Source organism: Pyrus communis, chromosome 3 (genome assembly GCF_963583255.1).
Source record: "Pyrus communis chromosome 3, drPyrComm1.1, whole genome shotgun sequence".
Classification (NCBI taxonomy): domain Eukaryota; kingdom Viridiplantae; phylum Streptophyta; class Magnoliopsida; order Rosales; family Rosaceae; genus Pyrus; species Pyrus communis.
The window spans coordinates 5,334,879-5,362,346 of record NC_084805.1 but is presented as its reverse complement, the minus strand read 5'-3'; the positions used below and the strand labels follow the sequence as shown (position 1 = coordinate 5,362,346).

At 36.6% G+C, this 27,468-nt stretch overlaps 1 protein-coding gene and 1 pseudogene across 1 annotated transcript; one reads left to right on the top strand and one right to left on the bottom strand.

Moving 5' to 3' along the window:
- The window catches only part of LOC137728113 (protein DETOXIFICATION 46, chloroplastic-like), a 31,575-nt pseudogene extending 5,563 nt beyond the window's left edge, over nucleotides 1–26,012 (bottom strand).
- LOC137728829 (rab escort protein 1-like) lies at nucleotides 4,991–10,700 on the top strand. The gene is made up of 10 exons (XM_068467602.1): nucleotides 4,991–5,126; nucleotides 5,998–6,831; nucleotides 7,359–7,475; nucleotides 7,951–8,050; nucleotides 8,535–8,570; nucleotides 8,660–8,888; nucleotides 8,984–9,062; nucleotides 9,409–9,598; nucleotides 9,908–9,988; nucleotides 10,443–10,700. The coding sequence occupies exons 2-10, from the start codon at nucleotides 6,110–6,112 to the stop codon at nucleotides 10,536–10,538; spliced, it is 1,650 nt and encodes a 549-aa protein (XP_068323703.1). The 5' UTR covers nucleotides 4,991–5,126; nucleotides 5,998–6,109; the 3' UTR covers nucleotides 10,539–10,700.
- Nucleotides 26,013–27,468: the final 1,456 nt, after the last annotated feature.

Here is a 27,468-nt window from a genome sequence, read left to right as displayed (position 1 = left end):
TCAGAGTATAAGTAAAATACAGTAAGGTATGATAAGAATTATACCATCAAAGGCAGCCACCTATACCGAGATTTGCCAAGAATCCTTGTTGACACGAAAGCTCAGCACTAAAACCTGGAGGGGCGAAAAATAAAGGTGAGTGGGCCTAAAAACAAAGCTTTATAAAAACCTTTTTGAAAACATTATAACCCCTTGCCGTAAAACAAGTATACTTTCCAAAATATACATACTACGTATAGTAAGAAAATACTTACCATAGTCTGCCATATCTCAAAAATTCAATACGGCACAATATTTCGTAAGTAAACCATGATGTCCGTAATCATATAATCTCGCATAAGCAAACAAATCATATCGAGTGCTTATCGACACATGCTGACACACGAGTTCATGCAGAGATATTTTGACATAAACATGATTGGGTGTAACAATGATATACGTTCTAGTACTACAATCACGTGAAGACTAGCGCTATGCGTGGCACATACAAGTCCTAATTTCCTATAGCAATCTAGGATAAGACTGTCACCTACAATGGATCCAAAGTGAGCATACGATGCAATGTGCACATACACATGAAAGACTGGTCCTGACCCGAACGAGTATTAACACTGGTGCAACAACAATGAGCAAATAAAGTAAATACAATCATGCAACAATAAATTGATAATTCACATCAACATAATAGTAATAAATAAAATATTGATCATGACCGTAATTAAAATCCCATAAAAGTACGCATACATGTGCATCCCGTAGGACTTAGGAAAATTTCATAATTTTCGTTATTTCGCTAATTCTTATAAACATTAGTCTAATCTAGGCATACGTAGGAAATCCTTTTTCAAATGTATAAATGGAAACCAAATAAATATATAATACTTAAAAGCAAAGACCCACTCACAGTTACTTGTGAGGTCGCAGCTGTTTGAACTAGGCTAGCCGAAGTCTCCGATAATAATCGCACCTAAACATAATATTGAGACCCATTAATAAAACTCAATTAAAACATTTGAATTTGGAGAAACGGAAGGCGGATTTGGAATCAGTCAACGGGAAGGTTTCGTAAAAAGTTAACGGTCAACCCTAAAAAGTCAACCGAGACTGAACCGAGACGCACCAGTGGTTAACTATGTTAAAACTTTAGAATTTCACTAAATGGATGTCAAGAACGGACTTAGGACGTCAAAATTAGTCTAGGAGGGTTTTCGAGAAATTTTGAACAAGTTAACTTAAGGAATATTCCGAAAAATATTCCTAAAATATTATGAGCCCATTTCGGAAATGGGCCGGGCTGGGGTTGTGGCCTAAAGGTTAGGGCTTATGGTTTGGGCCGAGTTTGGGCTTAAGCCCTTTCTATTTTTTTTTTAATTGAATTGGGTTGACCTAGCCCTAGTCATGGGTCTGGTCGTCGGTTTCTGGAAAAATCCGAGAAACTTCCTTTGCTCGGATCAAATTCAAAACTCAACCTAAATCCACCATTTAAAGATCAAAATGAAGCTAGGATGGTAGGGATTCGAGTTATACCATTTTGGTTCACATCATGGCTGAAAAGTGGATGAAAATGGCCTGCAACACACTGGTCCGCCAGAAAATCTGGGGAAATAGTTTTCCCAAATTATTTCTGTTACAAAACCTACCCAAAATTACTTATCACACTTAGATTTACATTAAGCAACTAGAGATATTCATCCCAAGGTATTTTCCGACTCACCTTCACCCAAAATTTGTGACATCTCGTTGACACTTATAGTGGATGGTTTGATTGCATCTGTGCAGTAAACGTAGGGAGAAGAGAGAGAGAGAGAGAGTCTCAAGGTTTGAGATGAAGAGAAGAGGGAGAATTGGTGAGGGTTAGGTGGTCGTTGGCCTCGACGTCGGTGGTTGCAATCTCACGGTGTGGAAGAACTAGAAAGGATGAGAAAATGAGAAAGTTTGAGGGAAGAGAGGGACAAGGTGAGGTGGCAGTGTGGGATAGGTCCCAAGGTTTGAAGGGGGACATGTGAGTAAGGGAATGGTGGAGTGTGGGCCCCACCTGGCTCACAAAACAAGACACAAAAATATCTCTAAATATGAAATTACCAAATTGCCCTTCACATTTCGTAGTTTCGTAAAATCTTTATCGTAGCTCCAAATTCATTTCTGCTTGCACCTACGTGTTCCTACCGTCGAGTACATCGAGAATACGGTAAAATAGTGGCTTGTACATGTCACGAAATGACAGTCAATAATAGTCAACAATTCACTTCAATGGGCATTTTGGTCAATTCACACTTTTAAAATTTATAAAATCGTAAAATTAAGGATGGGTTGTCACAAAGGGGATGGTAATAGGAGAGGAAAAAAATCTAGAAAATCAAATGTATTTGGTTAAAAAAAAAAAAAAAGATTTTTTAAAAATTGTTGCCAATGACAGTTGAAACGCATAGAAAAGCAGAAGCATAATCTACCATACTTCGAACAAAAATGTTTTTTTTTTTTTCTTTTCAAAGAATAGTGAATAGTGGCCATTTAATAAATTTTCAAATGGTAAGTATACCCTTGCATATTTTACAAACTTACAATCGTTACCCCTACATTAGTCTCTTTGATAATTATTATATCACATCCAATACCATATCTTTTTTAGGCATTTAACATATTCACAATAATTTTATATAAAAGTTTACCAAACACTCGAACACTATTTTTTTTTGTTAAAAGTTTACAAAAACAAGTTTACCAAATACTTAACAATTTTATTTTACAACTGTTTATTCTCACAACACAACAACAATTTTTTTGAAAGCACAACACTACCAAACTAGGCCTTAAGAGCATCTCCAATGGGGGCTTTATCCTCCTTGAGGCTACCACATTTGTAGTTTTAATTAAAATTTCATCCCCAATAGCCCGGAAAATTTGGCTACATTTATCACAGGGGCTAGTAACTCAATCCTTTGGTAGTAAAAAATTAGGTTACATCTAGTCCCAAAAAGTAGGGGGACCCACACCAAATTGAGGGCCCAATCTTTTTTTTTTTTAAGTTTAGTTTTGAGTGAGCTTTATTTTTAATTCCGAAACATGATTTTAAGGGTTTATTTTTCAACCGTTTAGGATTTTGAAGGTTTATTTTTAACCATTTGTTTGATACAGAAAACATATACAAACAACGACTATTTTTTGTGTGATTGATTAGAAAAAAAAATGTAGTGCTTTGTGTTTAATTTTCTAGATTGAAAAAATTCATAAAAAGTTATGAACTTTAACATTGGTAGTTTAGAGATCTAAACCGAAAATATAAACAAATGGAGTAATGCTAGGAAGACTAAATTTGTAGACTAAATTTTGTAAACTAAATGACATAGAAGTTAATGATTAGATTATTACTTAAACGTTGATAAACGTGATCATTTCCTATTGATGACACATCATTGAGTTTGCAAATTTAGTCTCCCTAGCATTACTCAAACAAATAACATAAATAAATTGTGATAAGATAATCCAATACAATGGTTGTTATGAAATGAAAATCTTATTTGATTTCGGAGAATGGGTCAATCAGAGAAATGAACTAACGGATGAGAATGAGATAAGATAATCAAATCCAATGGTTGTTACGAAATGCAATCTTATCTTGTTTGATTTCATAGAAACAAACCAAACGAATTAGATTGAGATAAGAAAACTTACAACAATGCATAAGTGATGAAATATAATTATGTCAGAATTTTTTTGGTTAAAAAGTTCATAAATTAAAATTTAAGATAATACGTCCAAAAATCAAATTAAGAAAAAAATAAATTTATCACGTAATCAAATTAGTACATAAATAAAATATATAGCCCCATATAGAGCTCGAAAGATATAGCCCATTCTTGGGAGAGATTCTTTTTTAGAGCCCAAAAATTCTTCGGAGCTCTAAATTGGCTTTATCCATCACTTTTCTATCCCCATATATAGCCCTCGTTGGGGATGTTCTAAGCCATCCAAATTTGCATACACCCCCTAACTTTTTACTTTTACCAAACGGGCCTATAGGGGTGGGCACTTGAAATCGAAAACCGAAACCGAAATATGAACCAAATTGAACCACACCAAACGGTTTGGTTTTGCGGTTTTGAAGCGGTTTCGGTTTAAAACCGAACCGCAACGTAGGGAAACGGTTTGATTTTGATTTTGGCTTTTGAAAACTGCACCGAAACTAAACTGAAACCAAACCGCACCACAAATATTAAAAAAAAACATGATTGAAGTAGATCAATTTGTTTAATTGTTTTTTTGTGTCTTTGATTCGGTTGAGCCTTTTTTAATGCTTGTAGACTTTGTTTTATTTGCTTAGGGTGTGTAATCAAGGGCACATGAATGCCATTAGTGTCGGTTAAATTAGGGTGTGCATACCTGATTTTGTATTTATTTAATATCTGTGTGTGTGTGTGTTTTATATAGAGAGTTAAAACTTGTACCTGCGGCAGCTATGGCAAAAGCCCATTGGGGTAGCAACCTTCAGGGGTTGGGGTCAAGTTTTTTGTTTACGTAGTAACAGTTGGTCTTTATTGTCTGGCATATTTCGTAATTTTATATGCTGCAGATTAACTGCAGGTATTTACTGCCTTTGAGTAATATTATCAAAATGAGATGGCATTTGCTGCCTTACTGGGGTGCGATGTCCTTTGAAGGCTTGAATATGCACCTTGACTTTGCATCCAGGAAATTATTGAAAATGGTTTCAAATAAGTTTGAATTGTATATTTTTTCTTAATAATACTAATGTTATACAGGGGGAGAGAGGAAGGTAAATAGATTTTTTTTTCCTTGTGTATTTAAATGATTTGAAATCGAACCGAAAATGTTTAAAATCGTATCGAATCGAACCAAGTCAAATGATTTGATTTTATTTCAATTTTAACTTCAAAATCATACCGAATCAAACCGTAAAAAATTTCAATTTCAGTTTCAGCTTTTCTCAAAACCGTACTAAACCAAACTGTGCCCACACTTACGGCCTGAACCCAATTTCCCTTTTTATTCCCTCCATCTTTCTCCTTTTCTTTCCCGCCGTTGTATGATTTTTGGTAAGAATTGAGGACTCTGCTCTCTGAGACTGATTTGCTGAATTTCTTCTATTCACTCCGACCCTTCCATATGTAAGTCGTCTTCTTCTGCGCCCTCTCTCTATTTTCTTTCTTCCTCTTTCCTTTTCCTCCTCTTCTTCTACTCTTATTTTTTTTTTCTTGCAATAATTTCTGAGATTTCTTAAATACTGATTTAGGAATTAGGGTTTTAGCTGATGTTTACTCTAGCATTAAGGTTTGTGAAATTTACGTAGAGTGTATAATATCATGGTGTTTAATCGAATGTTTGAAGGGGTCTGTAAACTGAAAGTTTTGTTCATTCAGTTCAGCTGTGATGAAATATGATAGGATATTGGATTATCAAAAAAGTCATGTCATTGTGTTGGCTTTGAGGAAAGGCAATTGATGACGCTTAATGACGATTCCCGTAGTCGTAGATGCTGTCATCATCTATTTTGTGGGCAGATTTCGGGTTTTTAGTAGTGTTACTAGATTGATCTTGGTCACAGATTGCAGCTTTTTGGTTGTTTTACTGAAATTTTATGATCTGGGACAATTTGGAAAATGTCATAAAAGCAAACTTTCTACTTGGGAAAATTGGCTTAAAAGTTCAGCCCACTCCATTTTCAAATCCGAGAGTCAAGACGTGCCTGATTAGTACCTGAAAACAAAAAGGGCGATCAAGCCAACAAGGCTCCCCGCTTTGTGAGGGTCACCGGGGTGACATCTATTGTATGCAAGCTAACCCTTGCTTTGCAAAGAGGCTGTCTTCACGACTTGAACCCGTGACCTTTTGGTCACAAAAGAGCAACCTTTCCGTTGCTCCAAGGCTCGCCCTTGTACCTTTCAAAAATATATGTGCTTGTTCTCCTACAGTATTATTAGCATTGAGCGTTCTTTTATTTGGTCTATAATAATTATTTTTATTTTTTATTTTTTATAGGTGGTTTGCTTATACTGTGCATTTTAGTGTGCTGAGACACTCCTGCTGTTAGTCCTTGCAAAGGCGGGACTTTTAGTTGACTCTTGCAAGTTTGAAACGTTTTCACACGGCCATGACAACATTTTCTTCTGATGATCCCATCGAACCCGCTACATTTGACCTTATTATTATTGGAACGGGTCTACCTGGATCAGTAATTGCTGCCGCAGCTTCTGCTGCCGGAAAAACTGTCCTCCAGCTTGACCCTTACAACTCTTATGGGAGTCACTTTGCCTCTCTTCATCTCAATGATTTCACCTCCTTCATACATTCCCATGCTACCCCATCCTCTACTGCCAGCAGCAATATCACCCCTACAAGTATTGACCATGACTACACCGTTTTGGACCTCAAACCCCAGTTGTTATACTCCAACATTGAGATTGCCAACTATGCCCCTGAAATCCTTGCAAAACATCACCCCGAAAGATTCACCATTGATCTTGGCGGGCCTAGGGTTTTCTTTTGTGCTGACAAAGCCATTGACCTTATTCTGAAATCGGGTGTATATCACAAAGTCAAGAGCATTGATGCGAACTTCATTTTTGATGGGAAAGGGCAGTTATGGAATGTTCCGGATTCTCGAGGAGCAATATTTAAAGACAAGAGCCTTAGCCTTATAGAGAAGAACAAGTTAATGAAGTTCTTTAAGCTTGTTTGGCAGCACTTGGCAGCCTCTGACGGTGGTGATGAAGGGAGTCAAAATAGTGAGAGTTCCAAAATTTTGGAGGAAGATTTGGAGAGCCCCTTTGTTGACTTCTTAAAGAGAATGCAGTTGCCACACAAAATAAAATCGTACAGATCACAAACCCTGCCTCTATTTTTTATTATGAATTCTATGATTCTAATTTTTTTTTTCATCAGAATGTTTATGTTCCTAATTGCCTCAGTAGAAGTGCTCTTAATTTTCTGGATATTTTAGTTTTTAACTTTTTACCATTGAGTGTTTGTTATTTGCAGTTTAAGCATTCATATGACACCCTTACCACTCTGCGCTGTTTTTTTTTTTGCAGTTTTTTAAAGAGTTGATTTATGAACTCTGTTTTGTGTTTTTCTACAAATACTTGTTTGCCTTTATGCTCTACACCTGAACAAAATATTCCTTTTTTTTTTTTTTTTTTTTTTTTTTTCATTCATCTCGTTTCTCTAGGAAGGAATGTAACAGCTGTATGTTCTTTCTACGTATGACATTTATGGGTAGGCAATTTTAACATTCACCGCATCAGTTTGTCCGATTAATTATTCATTATAGTTTGTAGTCCTTCTGAAATACTTTTTTATCTTCAATATGCTGAGAATTTGTGTCATCTTTTCGTGTGTAGGATTATTCTATATGCCATTGCCATGGTAGACTATGATCAAGGCAACTTGGAATTTTGTAAAAGCATACTTAAAACAAGAGAAGGGATAGAGCGCTTAGCACTCTACCAGAAATCGAGGTTGGTTACGTCCCTTGTATTTTGTACTCACCAGCTATCGTAGGATTTTTAAATTTTAGGTAGTATTATTCTAGTGATTCTTAACCTGGTTCTCTATAATATTGATACCATCAAATGTGTTCCGTTTTAGATAAACTTTGATCTGTTTGTAGATACTGGAGAGCTCTGCATGTGAACAATAGAAAACTGAAGAAATTTTACACTGTTGAATGGTCAAATTAATGATTATGAAAGATAAGCTCATCTCTCTAGAAGGGGAAACAAGTTTTAAATAGGTGGAGTCCCATCAAATTCATTGAAATAAAATCTGAAAAGAGAACTTTTTTTTTTTTTTTTGATGTGTTATGTTTCATACTTCAACTAATGGTTTCAGTATAGATCTTATCTCAATACTTACAGCGCGTATATATTTATAAGAAGCTAGGTACATTCGTATGCCCTAAATAAGTTCTCTAGGGGTTCTTCTTCTTATTAGGTTGACTAATGCACCTGAGGCTATGATTTATCCAAAATATGGTCATGGGGACTTGTCATACGCCATTTGCCGCCGTGCTGCTGTTAAAGGTTGCGTTTATGTAAGTTCAAGTGGAAGTATCTGTTACTTATTTTTCAAGGAAAAAGTATCCTACACCATTATTGGTCTGTACATACTTCTTCATTTATGTGCACGCTTATTTATTTATTTATTTATTTTTGTACCAATACATTTAGTCTTTTTCAGTACTTGCTCTTTGCTGTCTTGAAATTTTGCATGCCTCTATATTTCCCAAAGTTGTGTATCGTGTATTTTATAAAAGTACTTGATTGGGCTACCTTAATGTTTCGGATTTGAATTGGAATGGATAACCCACTGTATTAAGGAATAAATGATAGATTGTGGGCAACTTGAAGTTAGAAGATGAATTGCTAATCGCCCCTTCAAAACAAAATTATAGGTCCACCTTCAATATACCGTTTTATGAGTTACCAGTCCATTCCAATCTCGGGCACCCAATGTGCCCTTGAAGTTATGTTCATATGCACTAGGTCATACTTATGCCTAAGATATCTACCATGCAGGCTGAACGAGTTCCAGTTTCGGTACTTATGGACAAGGTATGAAATTGAGAATAGTTATGTTTGAATCTTTGGTACCTGAAAGTTGCAAACTAATTCATATTTGTAATTGGTTGAGACTTTTGCAGCACAGTGAGCAATATAAAGGTGTTAGATTATCTACAGGTCAGGATTTGTTTAGTCATCATCTAGTTTTGGACCCAACGTTCAAGTTCCCATTGCCACCAGCTTCATCTCCACCTGATCTGAGCACAAGTCTAAAAGATAATAAAGGAAAGGTGGCTAGGGGAATATGTATTACAACCAGTTCCATGAAGCCAGATATATCAAATTGTTTTCTTGTATATCCTCCTGGATGTAAGACTTTATATTGGTCATGTTACTATGATATTCTTCAAAATAACAAACATAATCCATAGCTTTTTTTTTTCTTTCTTTCTTTCCTTCGCTAGCTTTGTACCCTGAACAACGTACTTCAATCCGGGCTATCCAGATAGCTGGCAGTTCGGCTGAGGTTTGTCCAAAGGGCATGTAAGTTTATGCCAAATGTTTTATAGACAATAACGCAGCCGAAATGAAATTGGTCTTTGTTTCTGTAGTCTTGATATGGATTGCTAAGTACTTGGCACTAAGGACTTTAAGTGAGCGAAATTGGGTGGCTAACTGTTATAAATGAATATAACTCTTACGCAGTCCGGGATATTACTCTATCTCCCTTTTGGGATTGTTCACATAAATAGAGATTTCTAACGTTTACCAGGTCTCTACCATTGTGTATACTTATTGCTTACGTATTTGATTAGATATACGTATGTATGCTGCCTTCATTCTGTTGAGAAATCTGTTAAATTTTTCATTGTTATCTTCTCTTGTTCAGGTTTGTGTTGTACTTTTCTGCTTTATGTGATGACGCCGAACAAGGAAAAAGATCACTACATGCCGCCATGAATGCTCTTCTTACACTTCCTGTCTCTGGAAATCGTCGTGGTTCCACTGTTCACAGTGAAGATGCAGAAATAAAACCAACCTTAGTATGGAGCACGTTGTATATTCAGGAGCTGATCATGGTATGCCAATCATCTTGACCTTCATAAGTTTGCACTATTTTCTCATTAGTTCTGCTCGCATGGCGATGATGCACTTCAATAGTGATACGCCCCCACCCGCACATAGAGACACCATGATTTAGGGTCAAAATGAAAAACGAGGAACGCATATAATGTAGATTAAAGACATCTGAATAACCATATCTATCCGAGGAGTCTGCAATTACATTCATATATAGGGAGCTTCTTGTTGAAATGTGGCTGTGGACTTTGTATAATCTTGATATAGGTTTGACCTGTCATGAATTTTTTGATTCGCTTTGATTTCAGGATCAACATGAATATTTCATCTCAACTCCCATGCCAGATGGAAACCTGAATTACAATGATCTGATCGATGCAACTGCAGAGGTATATATCTTTTTATTAACAACCCGTGTTTCATTATGCATAATTTCTTGTTGCCATAATCGCCTGATGTTGACCCTTATTTGGTTATTCCTACACCCTCTCTTTGGAGAACAAAATACGATGAAAATTGTAAGTTGTGTTCCCGCTGGGGGAGGGGGTTACTGTCTATCGTGGACCTCTATGGTAGAATCACGCTTTATTCCTTTGTTTTATGGCGCTCCCTGGGATCCCATCCCCCACCTTTGTGAAATACTGGTGTTGGACCAGAAGAGGGCGTTTAAACGTCTTGCCAGTTGTGTCTGAAAGATGACAGCTTCCCACAAAAAAATTGGGAATGAAAGGGAGCGAAAAATGAAAAAAAAGTAGGTTTTATAGAGTATCTGTCAATTTTTTTGTTCGTTTATCTTTCATAATCTGATATGTAAACTTCGGTTTTGATGCTTGTACTTGACAGATTTTCCATAGGATTTATCCAGATGAAGAATTCTTTCCACTGACATCCTCGGCTCATAGTCTGGAGGATGATTGTGGCGTTGTTCTAGAGAACTAGGGCTCGTTTGGTAAGTGAATTGGATCGATCCATGTATTACTGTGCACTACTTTACCGTATTATATTTTTTACTTTTGATCTTTTATAAAATAAATAGTTCCCAAATTGTATATTTCAATATAAATTTTGCACAGCCCTCATCTTTCGTAGGACGTGTTCGTTATTGATATCTATGAGCGGGTTTTAGCAAAAAGATGAGGGAGAAACTCCTTAAGATGTCGGAGAAGCGAAATATAAAAGATCACAAATTCTTTGTTTACTGACTGAATTGGATCGAAAGTAGCTGAGAGTAGAATCCTGAAGCGTAATCTTTGCTTTTCTCTTCTAAACAAACGAAATTGGACACTGTATTTGATTCAATTTTCATAAATAAAGTGGGATGTGTGAGAAGCTAAAAATGGTGTATGAAAATTACTTCCCTAAGTGAAAAGTATGGTTTGTTTATCTATTAAATGACTCAACGATTTCAAATTTAGTTAATTTTTTGCATAAGATAATCTTAAAGGGTGATTTAGAAAGTAGACGGTTTCAATCATCAAACAATATTGCATGATGAGAAGGAAAGCCAAGAAGGAACAACGAGAAGATTCAAGTGAAAAGGTTGCTAGCATTCTTCTTTACATAATGTATACATGTTAGACATGACAAATCATATTCATACGTGACACGAAACGATATGAAAAATTCAATATTTTGGTTAACACCTGATCATGTTTAAAACAAATGGACCCGTTAACTAATGGATTGTGATTGTGTTAAAATGGATATGTAAGTAACATGTATCTTCGTGATTATATACTATGTTAGTTCTTGGGAATTGTTATTGACACTCCAAAAATCTTATTCTACACTCCAAATTTTTTATATTTGGAAAGAAAAATACACTTACGAGGAGTGTAGAATGAGATTTTTGGAGTACCAATAACACTTCCCTAGTCTTTTGCCAAGTACTATTCATATCCTTCCTCACCTCTTCTTTCCCCGTTGCCTCTTGCTTCCATAAATTCAAATCAATGAGGTATTTCTTCTAACTTCTGAAAGAATTGCAAGCACTTGAGTTTTGTACACATTTTTGTTTACAACATGTTCAAACGCAGACCCCTTGAACGTTTTTTCGAAATCTTTGCACGACTGTCTGGGAAATCACTGTTGCAGTTGAGATGCGTTTGCAAATCTTGGAACGCTTTAATCAGCAACCCAAGTTTCTTAAACGCGCATCTTGACTGGAATGCCAGGAAAAGTGCTTGTGATCATTTACTTATCAGCACTAGCAATGCAAAGTGCTTGTCACTCTTGTGTGCTGAAACATATGTCGAGTGTTTCGATTTTGAGCTTCCTAGGGACGTGATCAGTTCCGGTTTCTCTGTTTTCGGTTCAAGCAATGGTTTGGTTTACCTATCTGATGCTACAACTGATAGTTGTACGTATCTATGGAACCCGTCAATCAGAAAAATAAAGACTTCCCAAATGCCTCATTTGTTTGTTGCACGCAATTCGCTCTCACAACACTCGGATTTGGCTTCGATATTGGAGAAAACGATTATAAAGTTGTGACAATCGTGAGGTCTGGGTGCGGGCAGAGAGTATCTTCGAAGCTGAGGTTTACAGCCTTAGGTTGGATTCCTGGAGAAGAATCAGGTCATCAGTTCCCCAGGTTTCACACCATGCCTATTTGCAGGATAAATGTGCATGCTTGAATGAGGATTTCTCTCCGCGGTTCTATTGGATCTTGTCTTTTGATCTGCGCAGTGAGAGTTTTCAGATGGTGATGCTTCCTGATAGACTAGTAAACACGATCAATATGACTAGTAATGCAATTAGTATTCAAGTGTTTGAGAAATCACTTTCTTTGTTCCATCTAAGACAAGACGCGAAAGACCGGTATTGTAACATATTTGTTGTGGAAAGGGATACTTGGAAACTGATTCGCACAATTCTTCTTCCGGAAAGTAGATAGCTTGCGTGGCCATTAGGCATTACGACGAAGGGTAAAGTTCATCATGCTGCAAGAATTGAAAATTTGCAGTCCCGAGAGTTGGTTTTATATGATCCTAAATCACAACAGGTTAAGGAAACTGGAATCAAACTGAGTTTCTATGGCTTGAGCAGGTACATTAACGCGTATTGGGAGAGGCTAGTTTTACTCAGCTGAGTTATGATTCTCTTTCGGCCTTGTTGTATGCGTCTCATTCCAGATATTTTTTGGAATGGAATTGGAATACATTGTGTAAAACTGAAATGACATCTTAATGCATATGAAACTCTTACGTATTTAGATTCATATTCCACGTTGAAAAGCCACCAATGCCCATCCAAACCCACCAGCCAGCCAAACCATACCCTCTACTGCTCACAAATTGGTCAAGAGAAATACAAGCGGTTGTTAATGCTGAGGAAAAGGCTAGCGTCAATTGTGTGTGACGCTTCTTCAGCCATTGATGTGTGTTTGGACTCACAGTGAGTCGTACACTCATTAACAGCTGAGTAACACCATGGGAATCACAGTGGATCCGACACTCATCAATGGCTGAAACAAATTAATGTTCATTGCTAATTCATTCCTTGCCAATTGCTTATTTCCTCTTAAACTTTTTGCCCTTTTCTGGTGGGTTAACCAAGGCACAATTTCAGCATCAGTTTTCAATTAGCAACGGAGGGTAACGACTCTGGCACTCATCGTTGACTGCACAACTTGACGGAACAAAAAACATGTAGATCTCTACCAGTAGTATAAGAGCACTCAAAGAAAAAGAACTGCTCATCGAAAATCAGATGAATTTGAATTCCCATAGAGCCTGCACAAGAAAACATGTTTTGATGCTGCGATACAAGGGCGTTGCATAGAGCTAAGCTCATATTCAACTATTATTCATCTTACACAGGAAAAAAACAGAAGGATCTGATTGGATTATCGACCATACCAGCAATGCTCCCTCCAGGGTGCGAGTACAGGGCATCAGAGATAACCCGAGGAACAATAGAAACAATACTTTGTGCATCTGCTTGACAGACAGAAAGAATGAGACATAAGCAAATATTCGAAATCATAAGCAATATTTGAAATCAGAACTAAAAAGATAAATACATTCCTCTCACATAAACACAGTGAGAAGATTACTAATGCAATATTCATTATTCTCCAAACAAGAGCTAGGATGCTTGCCAATTTACTTATGGGATCAACTTTACTCGTGCATAAGTAGCTCGGCGTTATGTATTGTATTGAACGACAAATAGAAACCAGTGACAATCAATTGTCAAATGCAATATCATTATCCCACTTAAGCAGCAATTATAACGTGCAATACTGCAAAATATAACAAATTGTACAAAAAGAAATAAAGATCTTTTGTGTTTCACAGTGAAAAACTTGTAGAAACTCATGATTCTGGGAGAATATTGAAGGTAGAGAGAGAGAGGGAAATTGTAGATAGAGTAATTAAAGTTGTATCCTTCGTTACATCAAATGAGTGAGTACAAATGTATAAATACAATATTAGCTGAGTCATCATAACAACTAACAAACTTATCTTAACAGCTAATCTAAGATTTAATATGGTGCTATACATCCATGATTAGATGGTGGACTTTTTTTGTCCTTAACACACCCCATCAAGCTAAGGTAGGTGATCTAACTGCAAGCTTGTAAGTCAAATCTGCAAATCTATCAGCAGCCAAGGATTTGGTGAAGATATCTGCAATTTGATATAGACAAGCAACATGATGTGCACTTGCATGACCATAGAGAACCTTTTCAAGGATGTAGTGGTAGTCTATCTCTACGTGTTTGGTCCTAGCATGAAAACTTGATTGAATGTTAAGGCAATAGCGGTCTTGTTATCATAGAAAATAGCAGGAGTTTTCAGCAAAGAAATGTCCTTTAGAATTTCACACCCAAGTAATTTCTGTAGTTGTGTTTGCTAGGGATCTATATTCTGCCTCTGTAGATGACCTAGCAACTGTGTTTTGCTTCTTTGCCCAATCTGCATTAGACCAAGCAGTTAGGTACCAAAGACCTTTAGTAAACCATAATCTTGAATCAGGTGAACCCTTTAAGTATCTAAGGATCCTTTTGACTGTCTGCAAATAAATTGTCCTTGTTGCATGCATGTATTAACAAACTTGATTGCCAACATATGCTAAATTAGGTCTTGTCCATGTCAAATATTGGAGTGCACCTACAATTGATATGTAGAAGGTAGGATCATATAACAATGTGCTCGAGTGATCTAACTTTGCAAAATTAACTAGTGTAGAACATGGTTTAACACCAACCATATCAATTTTGGTAAGAAGATCCAATGCATACTTGGATTGATTCAGAAACAATCGTTTGGCGGACCTATAAACTTTTATGCCCAGAAAATAATGAATGTCACCTAAACCTTTGACATGAAACATAGTCTGCAATTGAGAAATGAAAGATTGACAAACCAAACTAGAGCTGCCAGTTATTATTATGTCATCCACATAAACCAAGATGAAAGTAATGAATGAATCCCTCTTGATGAATAGGCTAGTATCAGAGAAGGATGAAGAGAAACCCAATGATAAAATAGCAATGTAGAAAGCATCATACCAGGCACTAGGTGCATGTTTAAGGCCATATAGTGACTTCTTAAGTTTACAGGCATGATATGGCTAAGCAGAATCCACAAAGCCAGGTGGCTAGACCATATAGACAACTTCTTTCAATATACCACACATGAAAGCATTATCATATCTAGCTGATGAACAAACCAGTCATAATTGACAGCTATGGATAATAGAATAGTTATAGTTATAGGTTTTGCAACAAGACTGAATGTCTCAGAATAATCAATTCCTTCTTGTTGACGAAACCCCTTAGTTACTAGCTACGCCTTGTACTTTTCAATTGAACCATCTGTTTTTGTTTGATCTTAAAGACTCACTTGCAGCCTACTAATTGTAACAGGGATTGAAAGGAACAGGATCCCAAGTTTTGGTAGTTTGTAAAGCTTGAAATTCATCCTTCATGGCTGTCATCCATTTGGGATTCTTAAAGGCTTGCAGAAATGTAGTTGGTGTAAAAAGACGACTTGTGAGAGAATTAACAATAGCTAGAAGTTGGTGTTTTGTTACAGTGAAAACCTTAGGTTTAAGAATTCCTGCTTTTGCTCTTGTAAGCATAGGATGAGCATTTTATACATCAGATTCATAGAACATAGGATAAAGCCAACTCTATCTGTATCCAATTCATGTGGTAAGTGAAATGGCCTAGTAGAAGCACAAGGCAAGGATGAAAATGGAACCTAGAGGCCTACCCCAATTAACAATCAGAACATATAGATAACTTATTAACAGAACCAATAACAGGTAATTGATTCTTATTGACAACATTATGTAAAATAGAACTAGAAGGATGTCCTCGTCTTTTATGCCCTATGTGAACATCAGCTTTAGCAACCATCAAGGCTTGAGGAGAAATGGCAATGCCAGAGATGCCATTGGATGCCTTCCGGTAGAAATGGTATAAACCACCTTCACAGGGGCTTGGAAAAGCATCCACACAGTGCTTAGATCAAAATGTAGCATTGGAAGTACTAATTATAGCAGATCTAGTGTGAGAAATACACATACCTTTACCATCTCCAACAAATAGTTGCTCACTGCCAGTGTATGGAATGGCAGGATTAAGAGAAGCTGGATTAGGAGTGACATGATGAGAGACACCACTATCAGTAAGCCAATAGCTTGGAGAAGAAAAAGTAGTAGTAGTTATGCCCATAAGAGATCCATTATGAGATTGCTAAGATGCAATTTAAGATAGCCTACCACAGTTGAGAGCTTCATGGACAAATTGAAGAAATAATTAGCATTGAGGAGTATGTCTAGACAAAATGATGATTGACCAGAATTGTAATTATTGTTGTTTGCACCAGAGAAATTAGGTTTAGAAGATGAACCAGGTCTAGGTCCAAAAAGGCTCCCTGAGTTATTGTTGCGATTTTGATTGGCACCAAACTTGCGATTCTAATTGAATCGATTTTGATTCTGAAACCTACCACAAGAATTTACTTGTACTAATTAGATCCAAAAGAACCTTGCTAAGCAACAAAGGCATGAAAAAGTGTAGTAGATGAGGATGAAGATGCTTTTGTCTTGTGCTTTTTTGAAGAGAGATTTCCTTACTGAGAAGCATTCCATGCAGTTCATCAGTATACACAAATTCAGTTCTTGTTTCAATCGAGTCAATGAAAAACTTATAGTCATCAGGGAGGCTAGAAAGAATATACGTAATCATATTGGACTCAGAGATTGGTTTTCCAACAGCAGTTAGCTTATCATCAATTTATTTGAGAGAATTGAAGTAATCAGTCATAAAGGATTCTCCTTTTTGAATATTCTGAATCTTTGAACGCAAACTATGAACATGAGTGCGAGAGGCATTAGCAAAATGAGGTTCTAGAGTTTGCCAGAAAGATCTGGAATCATCCCTACCAACCTTCAAGGGAAGAAGATCTTCAAAAAGCGTCAAGTTAATCTAAATCATCAGGATTTGATCTCATTCACACCAAAACTCAAAAGTCAGATTAGGAACTCGAGAACCAGACTAATCATGCACAAGTTAAGGCAGACAAAGATCAGTACCATTAACAAGCCCTAAAAGTTTGAATCGCTTTAGAACAGGCATAAACAAGCAACGCCAAGTTATGTAATTTTGACGGTTGAGTTTTGTTAGTACGATACCTGTGATATTCTGAACGGTGATTGTGGAGTCAAAAATAATCAAGAGACGACACGTGGATTTTTGGGCAGAAAGGACAAAAGTACCCTTGAGGAGCACCGGAATTCCCACGCGCAAGCAGTGGACAATCATCACACAATTGAGTCAAAAGTGCTCAAAATAGGTATTTATTCAAAACATATTTCATCCATCTTCTCCACAAGGCAACCCCCAAAACATTCCTTTTAAATTATGTTAATTAGCTAATTAATAGATTTATTACCTAATTAATCTATTAATGGCTAATTAAACTACCAATTAACTACAAAATACACTCAAAAACACCACAAAGGGCAGACCACCTTCTTCCCCCATGCCCTATATATACTACCCCATTTTCTCTAAAAACCTAGGTCTACACTTTTGCTAAATACTCAAAATTCTCCAAACACTTATTCTCTTTATATTCTAACTTTGGCATCGGAGGTTCTTCAGAAAGCCGCCGCCCACCCCCCGCCCCCCTTCAAATTCATCGTGGGCGCGTGAGACTCTTGGCCTTAACCTAAGTTGTTATTTGTTTTGTAGGTGCAATTTTGTCCAAAAATAAGGAGGAATAAATTTGCATCCACAATGCTCAAAGCAATAGAAGTAATTGACGGATTAGAAACATCGCCAAGAGAATCAAATGAAGCAACTGGAGAAGAAGAATTTGCAGAATTCATAGCAGTTGCCATAAGAATTCAAGAAAATTTCACAAAAATTGGGGAAATTCGAGAAGAGATCTAAGAATTTGAGAAGGATAAGACCTGTTTGGGAAGTGAGAAAAGGTGAAAAGAAAATTAAGTAGGTGGAAGTGGAGGATCGAAGTCGGTGGACAAGGACGAAGATATATGTAGAAACTCTATGATTCTGGGAGAATATTGAAGGTGGAGAGAGAGGGAAATTGTAGAGAGAGAAAGTAATTAAAAGTTGTGTCTTTCATTACATTGAATGAGTGAGTACAAATGTTTAACAACTAACAAACTTATCTTAGCAGCTAAGCTAAGATTTAATCTGGTGCTATATATCCATGACTAGATGGTGGACCTTCTTTATTCTAACCTCTTGTATGACTTTTAGGATCAAATGTAAAGATATTAGGGAACAACCAAGGAACAGACATCCCAATAGTCGCCGTTGCCAATCCAAGCATGGCTCCGATCATTAGGAGTGACTTTAGCAGCATCCGAGCCTGTTTAGTATTAATCTTCAAAACGTTAGAATACTTCTTGCAAACAGAAGTCCATTAGGAAGCACATTTTGCAACTACGAAAATTTGTTCAGCATGCATACATCGTGTTCATTAAGAAAAATGAAAATCTACGTCAAATTGTCAAATATTTTACTTGGGTTTGGTAGCAAGAGATAGACAAAAAATATGATGGTAGGACAACAGAAGTTGAACATTACGAATCTTCTCCAAACTTCGGTTAACTCCCTATAACAACTCAGGCATAAATGACTGCAGTTTGAGAAAGAGGCTCACCGCATACCATACAAATCCTGAACATTTGAGTCATGACCTGCAGTGAACGGCACATTGTTAAGATACTTGCCTATTCTATGCAGATGGAAACTACAACTATGAATGGACGTAAAGCTAACCTGATGAGAAGCAACTATGTGTACCCATAGCCGTAGCAAAAGATTCGATGAGAGAGTAGAAAGCCACCTAAACATTATTAGGTCTCCAGATGCTTAGAATATATACGCTGACATGTTAGTTGTTTCAGCTACAAAACTAAGATAACAGCAAACCTTTGTATACAATGTTTTGAACACTGGCGCAGCAACCCTATCACTGCACCATGGAACGGAGATGGAAAAGGCACTAAATCCTTTCTTGCTCAGAGCTTCAATCATCATATAAGCAGCAACAATCTGGAAAACATGGTGATCAGTGGCAGCACTATAAAATGCGTATGTTAAAACATTGAGTTGTTGAGAATGTCTTGACAAGAACGTATTAAATAAGCAAAACTAGATATCTTAAATATAGAAATGTTTATCCAACATACTTGTGATGCCATTGTGGCCCATGCTGCACCAGTAATACCATAGCGTAATAAGTTGCAGAGGCTACATGACCAATGCCGTTCACAACACTAGCAACCACCAGAGCCTTTAAAGGTCCGAGTGAATCTTTCTTACCAAGACTGGGAATAGAAGAGGACGCATGAAAGTAATTTTAACAATAAGAAGCTCAATTTTATAATTACCAAAGGAAAAGAGGTAAATAGGTATAGGGTTTAGCATGCAGAGATCATAAAAGCAGTCAAAACTAAAGATTAGAAACCAAAGATATCAGATTTTGAATGCCTTTATGAGGCTTAACGAGATTGATATAATGGTTCCTTGTAACTACAAGAATCGAGTAATTATAGAACGACTACACCAAGATGCTAGCAACTGATAAGTTGATTGATGATATAGGAGAGACGAATTTCATCACACCTTGCACTTTGAGCGACCGATCCAAAAAGAATTGCAGGCCATGCTAACCCCCGAATGTACTGACAGAAAATATATCTTGGTTAGCAAGACTGCAAAAAAATTGAGTGAAAAGGTAGTCTTAATTAACCCCTGAATCTACTGGCAGAATATCAAGATAACAAGCTGCTTTGACTAGTGTTATGAAGATTTTTCATATAATCCCTCAATATTATATTTGAGATTCCACACAACAAAAGCTAAAGAATGGAAAACATTCAACGGTTATGCATAGGAATTAGGATCAAACAACATTTCTTTTAACCGAAAAAGGATTTATCCAAACCAAAACGAATCTGAACATATTTGCTTGCTGCAGGTATAACATGTTCATTCTTGGGCAAAAGCTGAAAAAACCATCAGACAATTCATCAGACACTACTGGCCTATGTTTTTCTTGCAAACTCTAAAATGGTAAAAACAAGTTATTTAACAAGCCCATCTATCTGTCATATAAATATAACCAAAAGTGGAACCAACCTTGATTACCGGTTAGTGTCCATGGACCAAGGAATTGAGTGAACAAAAACATCAGAATTCCGCAAGTCAACCCAACAAAGAGAAAGATATCTGATGCTGCAGTTCATTTTTATCCTGCGTAGTACTATCGTGTCAGAAATGTAAACTGGAAGAGAAAAGAACACATATCAAGGAGGGAACGATCAACTGCGGGAATTCTTGACTAGAGCAGCATAAGACAAGGTGCAAAAAAGTTTAACGTCAACAAACTAATTACTAGTGTATACTCAGTAGTGGTTTAAAACTGCAGAAAGCTGTATACAATATTGCTGTAATCATGTAGGCATAAGGTACCGGTTAAAAAAAAATTCAAAACTCTATAACAGAAACACCTAACATTTTATTTGGTAAATTTCCACAAGTTGCCATTGAGAAGCAACTTCTGTTTGCAATATGCTTTTGAGACGATTCAACAAGGGATGCTTCTCAAAAGCATTGTAAATTTGTGTTGAATGAACTTCATTGAACTTTTATCTACACCATAACTCAAGCCACCTCAGGTTCTCCTAAACTATAGTTCATAGTAACTCCTGCATAGCTTGTATAGCAGCTTTTTTGAAAGCCTTACGCCATCTTCAACCGACCCGGCCAAAGAACTATAGGGCTAAAAATAACCTGTTCTGACACAAAAACCATCTCCAACCGCGGGCTAGGCCAAAGGGCTTGTGGACCCCACTCGGCCAAAAATCTCAAAACATGCCAGCGGGCTGGCCAAGATCAGCCAGCCAGCCAGCCCTCTTCGCTTCATCTGCTTCATCTCCGTTCCCAATTTCTTTCCAGGCAGTGAGTTAATTTGAAACTGCACAACGAAAGTCATCGGGATGGAACCAGCCTTCAGGTTTCAAGTTTCAAATCCTGATGGAACCAGCCTTTGAAAAAGACGAGTGGTAAGGATTTTAGTTGAATCTCCTTAATTTTGTTGGTTCACTTTACAACAAAGGAAGTTCATGCATTCTTTCCTAATTGACTCTAAATGGCTTGGACTTTGTGGTAGGATTAGTTGGAACTTTTAATAAAATGTTCTAATTTTTAACGTTTTCAATGGATTACAACTTAAATGAAAATTTGTCCTAGTCAAGTTTTAGTTTCTAGTTTGTTAGTTTTTATTTTTGTTTTTGAGTTTTGTTTTGCTTGAGGACAAGCAAAAAGCTAAGTTTGGCGGTATTTGATAAATCGATATTATATCATATAATTTATCATATACTTAGCATTAATTTATTGGTTATTTTGTGAGATTTTGATATTTTGAATTATATTTTTAATGTAGGACATTCAATTTCATCGCAAAAAGTGATCAAGTGAATGAATTTTTGAGTGATTACAATTGGAGGATGTTTGTCTCTTTCAAGATGATTGTATCAAAATTCTAGATTTTTCTACCAAGCCTTTTGACCATGGCGAAGTAAAAAAGCCTAGTTCGTAGCTTTCCCAAATTAACATTTCTGGACGTTTTGGGTATTTTGTGTTGAAAAATTGGTTATTATGTTATTAGTATATATGGTTTTCTTCTGGGCGAAGGATATCAGAATTTCTTACCCGTTAAAGATTATGGTTTTGCTTTAGTTTACTATATATAGTAGTGCTTGTATTAGTTTATTTCAACAAGTTAGTCACGATATAGCCTCTTGTGATCTGTAACCGTTTCGGCATTCTTAATTATTAATAATATTCTTATTATTTTGTAATCTTGTTTGTGACGCACTCTAATATTCAATTTGGTATCAGAGTAGTTTAATCCTTCGGAATTTAATCAGCTAGTTGGTATCATTCTATTTGTCAGTCTATTTGAAAAATTTGTCGTTGGTGTAGTTTGAATTAAAAAAATAAAAAATAAAAACTGAACCTTTGTAACTTTGTTGCACCGAGCCGCCGGAGTCACGCCGCACGGGGGCTGAGCCAAAGCTAGAGCCGCGCTGCTATTTGCTGTTGCTGTAACTCGATTCCTGTCGTCCGTCTGAAACCAGTTGGTGAACCAACCCTCTGCCCGTCGCCGCTTGGCCATCGTACCAGACCATCACCATTTCGCTGCCGCCTGGAACCATCTGCCTGACGAACCCAACCCATCACCCCTGCCTTTCTTGACTGCGCTTGCATCTCGCCTGCTATCTGCACCCCCACCCAGTCAATCTACACAAATGCTCTGACAAAGTCCGCTACTGCCTAACCGCCTTCGGTTCACGACTGTCCTCGAACACACATCGTGCTGCTGCTGTTTGTTCCCAACAAGAAGAAGAAAGAAAGAGAGAAAATATATGAAAAAATATGTTTTTTCCCCTTAAACAACTAGTTAAAAAAAAAAAAAAAAAAAAAAAAAAAGGAAGAAGAAAAGATTGGTTGTTTGATTTTTTTGAGGCCTACACAAGCAAGGAGAAAAAAGTTCGCTATAAGGACACTTTGAATGCGGTCTTTAATTATCAATGTTCTTTGATTGAAATTTTTGTAGTTTTTAATTTTTGATCGAAGTATCTTATATTAATGTAATAATGTATTTTTATGCAGGTTATTATATTTTTAACTTAAAAATCAAATTTGTAGTTATTTATATTAATGAGATTTAAAATAAAACCCATAATTTATGGGATTAAAAATATTAAAGATAAATTATACTCTCCAATATATATTGTGTGTGTATATATATGGGTACATTCATAAAAAAAACTAACCAAAAAATTATTGTACCAAAACATGGGTACATTTTTCAAAAAACACAAAAAAAAAAAAAAAAAAAAAGAAGAAGATATTAGGCTTAATAACATTATTTAATTTCTTCTATTAAACTTGACATAGATACATTCTCAAATCGACGAAATAGAATGTACCCATATAAGTTTAAAATGGATTAAAGAAAAGATTGAATGAATTTTATATAAAAAATGGGTACATTTTATATTTTAAAAAAGGTACATTTTTCATATAACAAATCGGTACATTAAGAATGGGTACATATCAATTTTATTATAAAAATTTAATGGGTACAAACTTATTCTAATTTTATTTTTTATATTTTTGAAAATGTTTGAATTGAAAATTAATTAGGAGTTTAACAAGGGTGTGAGTATTAAAACTCCGAATTAATTACTAATTTCTATTATAAGAAAAACATGTAATTCATTAATGTATTAATGATAGGGACTTTGATCAAAATCTAAAAACTAATAAGATATTAATCAATGAACATTAGAAACTAGGGATCAGATACTAATTTTTCTTTGGCTATATGTAGGTTTTGGGGCCTATGTGTTGATGTTATTGGTCTTGTGTCTGTAGCCTTTTGTTGATTAATACAGCTATCGCTCGAGTGCTTAGACTTGTGACTACTCGAGTGATGTTGTGTACCTGGTTATTTGGATTGTGGATCTTTGGCTGAAATCTGCTTTTGATGGTTGAGTGCTCGAATTGTTTGATTGCTTATCCTCTTGTTTGCTCACTTGAACTGCTTGTTCGCTTGGATTTCTGGTTTGCTTAAATCGCTCGCTTGGATTGCTAGTTTGTTTGAATCACTTGTTTTGTTGTGTCTGCATAACGAAACTTATCTTGTCGTGTCCACCTAACGAAGCTTGTGTGTCTGCCGCTTGCATATGCATATGTTTGTTGGAAAACTCATGATGTGTATTGTCATGAGTTTGATAAGGTGTTGAAAATTAGTTATTATTTTATTACTATTTATGGGTTTCTTATGGGTCAAGGATATTAGTTTCTTGCCCGTTAAGGATTAGGGTTTTGCTTGAGTTTACTATATATAGTAGTGCTTGTATTAATTTATTTCAACAAGTGAGTTACGATCTAGCCTCTTGCGATTTTGTAACCATTTCGGCATTCCCGTTTATTAATAATATTCTTATTATTTTGTAATTTGTTTGTGGCGCACTCTGATATTCAACTTTTTGGAGGTTAAGATGACAAATTTTAAAAAAGATTCCTTCTGAGGATTTGTTGGGGATGATTTAAACTTTTAAAAGAGACATTTTGGGGCCAAATGGGAGTTGATTTGGTCGGTCAAAAGTCTATCATTTTTAGAAGTCCGAATTTGATTTTAAATAGGAAATTTTTTATTTGCTAGTTTATTATTTTATTATGTTTCCTAGTTTTATTGTAAGACTATTTTAGGTAGGGCTTTATCTTGTATTAGTATAAATAAGGCTATTTAGCCATTAGGATTCTCTACGCACTAATTTGGAGAATTTAGCTTGAAGAGCTTTTGACGATTGAAGTTTATTTTCAAGGTGTTTTCTATCCATGTTCTTAATAATATTTTGTTTTATAATTGTTTGTAACTAATTTCTTTTGCTAGGATGAGGGCACGAGCCTTAACAAGAATATGTAGTTTCTTTTTATACTTATAATATTATGCATGCATGTTTTGAATCATTAATCACCGTGTTTAAACTATCTAATTGTCTTAGTGATTCACAACCGTTAGGATCTTTAGAATAGTAATTTGATACAATTTTGGTCGGAGGGTTCCCTGAAATTGGCGATAGCTTCTTGTGGTTAATAATTGTAAGTTCACTCAGATTGAACACCATGTCTTAAGGATTGCATGGTTTTTCAATGAGTCTTCACAAAACTTAATGGGTCATTCATGTTCATATTTGACCCGAACGTCCGGATAGGTTGCATGTTAGATATATATTTTATGTTGGAGGTTCCAAGTAGGACATATATTAGGAAAACCTAACCTTCGAAATATGCATATGTAGTTCATAATTGATTCAGAGAACAATGTAGGATTATTAAGGTAATGGCGGAACCTAGTGCTTAAATTGATATTCAAAACCGTTTTCTTTTAGTAAGTTTTACTTTTCCAATTTTTAATTATTTTTATTTCAAATTCGTTTTTATTATTTTAAATTCCAAAATTAACATTTTCTAAACTTCATTTTAAATACAAATTAGGAAAACGACTTTACTTAAGCTGCTATATTACGATAACTTTGTTCTCTTTTTAAGTTTTTTTATCCTTATTTTTGAAAACTTTACCAAACAAGTACAAACATTTGTGCGTATGCGGGTACATGTGTGTAAAAATCGATGCCATCCTTGCTATGCTTATTACAATTCATCACATCACACCACAAAAAAACAAGAATACCATTTATAAGGTGAAGAAACGAACACTTTTGGTGAGCACGGTGGCAACCATGTTTGAAGTTGCAATTGAAAGGAACATGAACAAAAGATTCGTGTTATCACAAAACACTGTTCCAAGACCTGCCCATCCAAATCCACAATCAAATTGATCAACCCTTTTTCTCAGTTGCAAAATTTAAATTCAAATCCAATCTTTGAAAAAAAAAAGGGGTTTATGTACTAAAACATCAATACCTCAATGAATCTCCGATGCCCAAGTCAGTTTCTCTGAGGAGAATAAAGTGTTTAGGGCTTTTTAGGGTTGCAAAAACTTACCTTAATTTGGTAGAATATGAGGTATTTATAGGGATGGGCCGGCCATAGTGTTAAGGTTTATGGAGAAATATTCTCAAGATATTAAATAGGAAATAATATGTTGAGATAATGAAGTAATTATCCATAATTGATTTAAATTGAGATTACTTACTTGATTGGAGTCAATCTTCAATTGGAAATGTATTAAAGATAGGATTTGGGTAATTAATCATTATCTTTAATGCTTTGACTTTTCCTTGCCAATGGCATGTGAGCTGTGAGCAGTCGCATTCAGCTGTTGGGACCTTCAAGGGTGTGAGCTGCGCGTGGGAGCATCTGAGAAGCCTGCCCATTTATTAAGGGCAATCTTGTTTTTTTTTAGCAAAAGTCCATGTGTCACCTCTAGAATTTTTGGGATTATTTTAGGCTCCACAAATGCCCCCACACCTGGGGAGTCATGGGACTCGAAAAATTGGCTCGATAGGGGCTAAGGTTGTGTGGAACACGTGGCAGGGGTGCCATGGTGCTGCTGTGTATAGTAGGTTATGTGGCACAGGGTCAGCTCGGCTTGGGTCGAGGTGTTGACGGCGAGACCTACACTAGGTGCGCAACTGGCGTGGGTTAGGCGATGGGTCGGCATAGGCCGTGGGCACAAGGGCGAAGTGCGAGGCTTGGGCCCATTAGAGTGTATGAGAGAGGGAAAGAAGTGCTCGCCCCCTGGCAGATGGACTGGGTTGTGGCCCATTAGGCCTTTTTGGAGCACTGCTAGGCACGGGCTTATGCAGGTGTGAGGTGAGAGAGTGGGAGAGAAGGTGTGGGCCTCCCCCTGTGTTGAGCCGTGCTGCTTGCGAGTGAAAAGGCTGGGGCGCGAGGTTCACAGTCCTATATATATTTCTTTTTTTTTTTGTTATCTTCTAGCGAGATGCCTTCTAAATATTTTTCTTCGTACTTTTGCAGGGACTTTGAGATGTCTTCCTCTTATTGCAAAAGTGACGAGTATCCTCCACCCTTGTACCGTCAAGATGGTTCTTCTGGAAAGGTGGGCTATTTTAAGGTTGTGCATGTCAAGATCAATTTTGATGAGCTGTTTCGAGATTTTCTTGAGGCGTACAAGCATGTGATTTCGTCAGGGGTTCGCATCAAGCGGGTGAAAGATGATAATGTCCATGAACCATGCGGTGAGGCCATCACTGCTAGGAAGAGGGCTATCAAATTCCATCTGTATTACTTCATGTTGGGATTTACTTTTCCCATGCTGTGTCTTTTCTAGGAGGTGATTTGCTCCATGAGATGTGCGCTTGCTTAGTGCTCCCCAAATGCAATTCGTGCAGTGGTGGGGTTCTTAAACTTGAGCAGGTTCTTTGATATTGCCTTGACCATAAATGAGTATGGTACTTTTTTGAAATCAGCTACAAGGAAGGCATGGGGCAGCTGAGATCTCGCCATAGGCTGCTCGATGCTCCCTGCAAGGGTGATCATGAGTGGGCAAGGGACACCTTGGAGGTAAGTGGAGATTGGGAGTTTGACTTCTCTCTTGAGCTGTGTGTTTCGACGGTTTTTATTAGTGGCAAGTGAACTGCTTTATTCTTGACTTGCTTGAATTTTTGTTGAGCTGCTCCATGACTTCAGTTTACTGATCATCTTTCTTACTTTGTGTAGATTCAGAATTTGGCTCAACTTTAAGAACTTCGACGAATATGAAGAAAGTGCACTTCGCCTTGGGCATTCCTGCTGAGTACCTTAAGTGACGCTGGCTGTTTAACCCTCTTCGTCGGTTGAAAGGCGGGCTGCCTCTGAAGGAAGAGATAA

Bases quoted from the DNA above. Each gene is read 5' to 3' on its own strand.
- LOC137728829 (XM_068467602.1), top strand. From the start codon at position 6,110: ATGACAACATTTTCTTCTGATGATCCCATCGAACCCGCTACATTTGAC. The intron at 8,051-8,534 runs GTAAGTTCAAGT...TCTACCATGCAG, and splicing joins CTGTTAAAGGTTGCGTTTAT to GCTGAACGAGTTCCAGTTTC. The intron at 9,989-10,442 runs GTATATATCTTT...TGTACTTGACAG, and splicing joins TGATCGATGCAACTGCAGAG to ATTTTCCATAGGATTTATCC.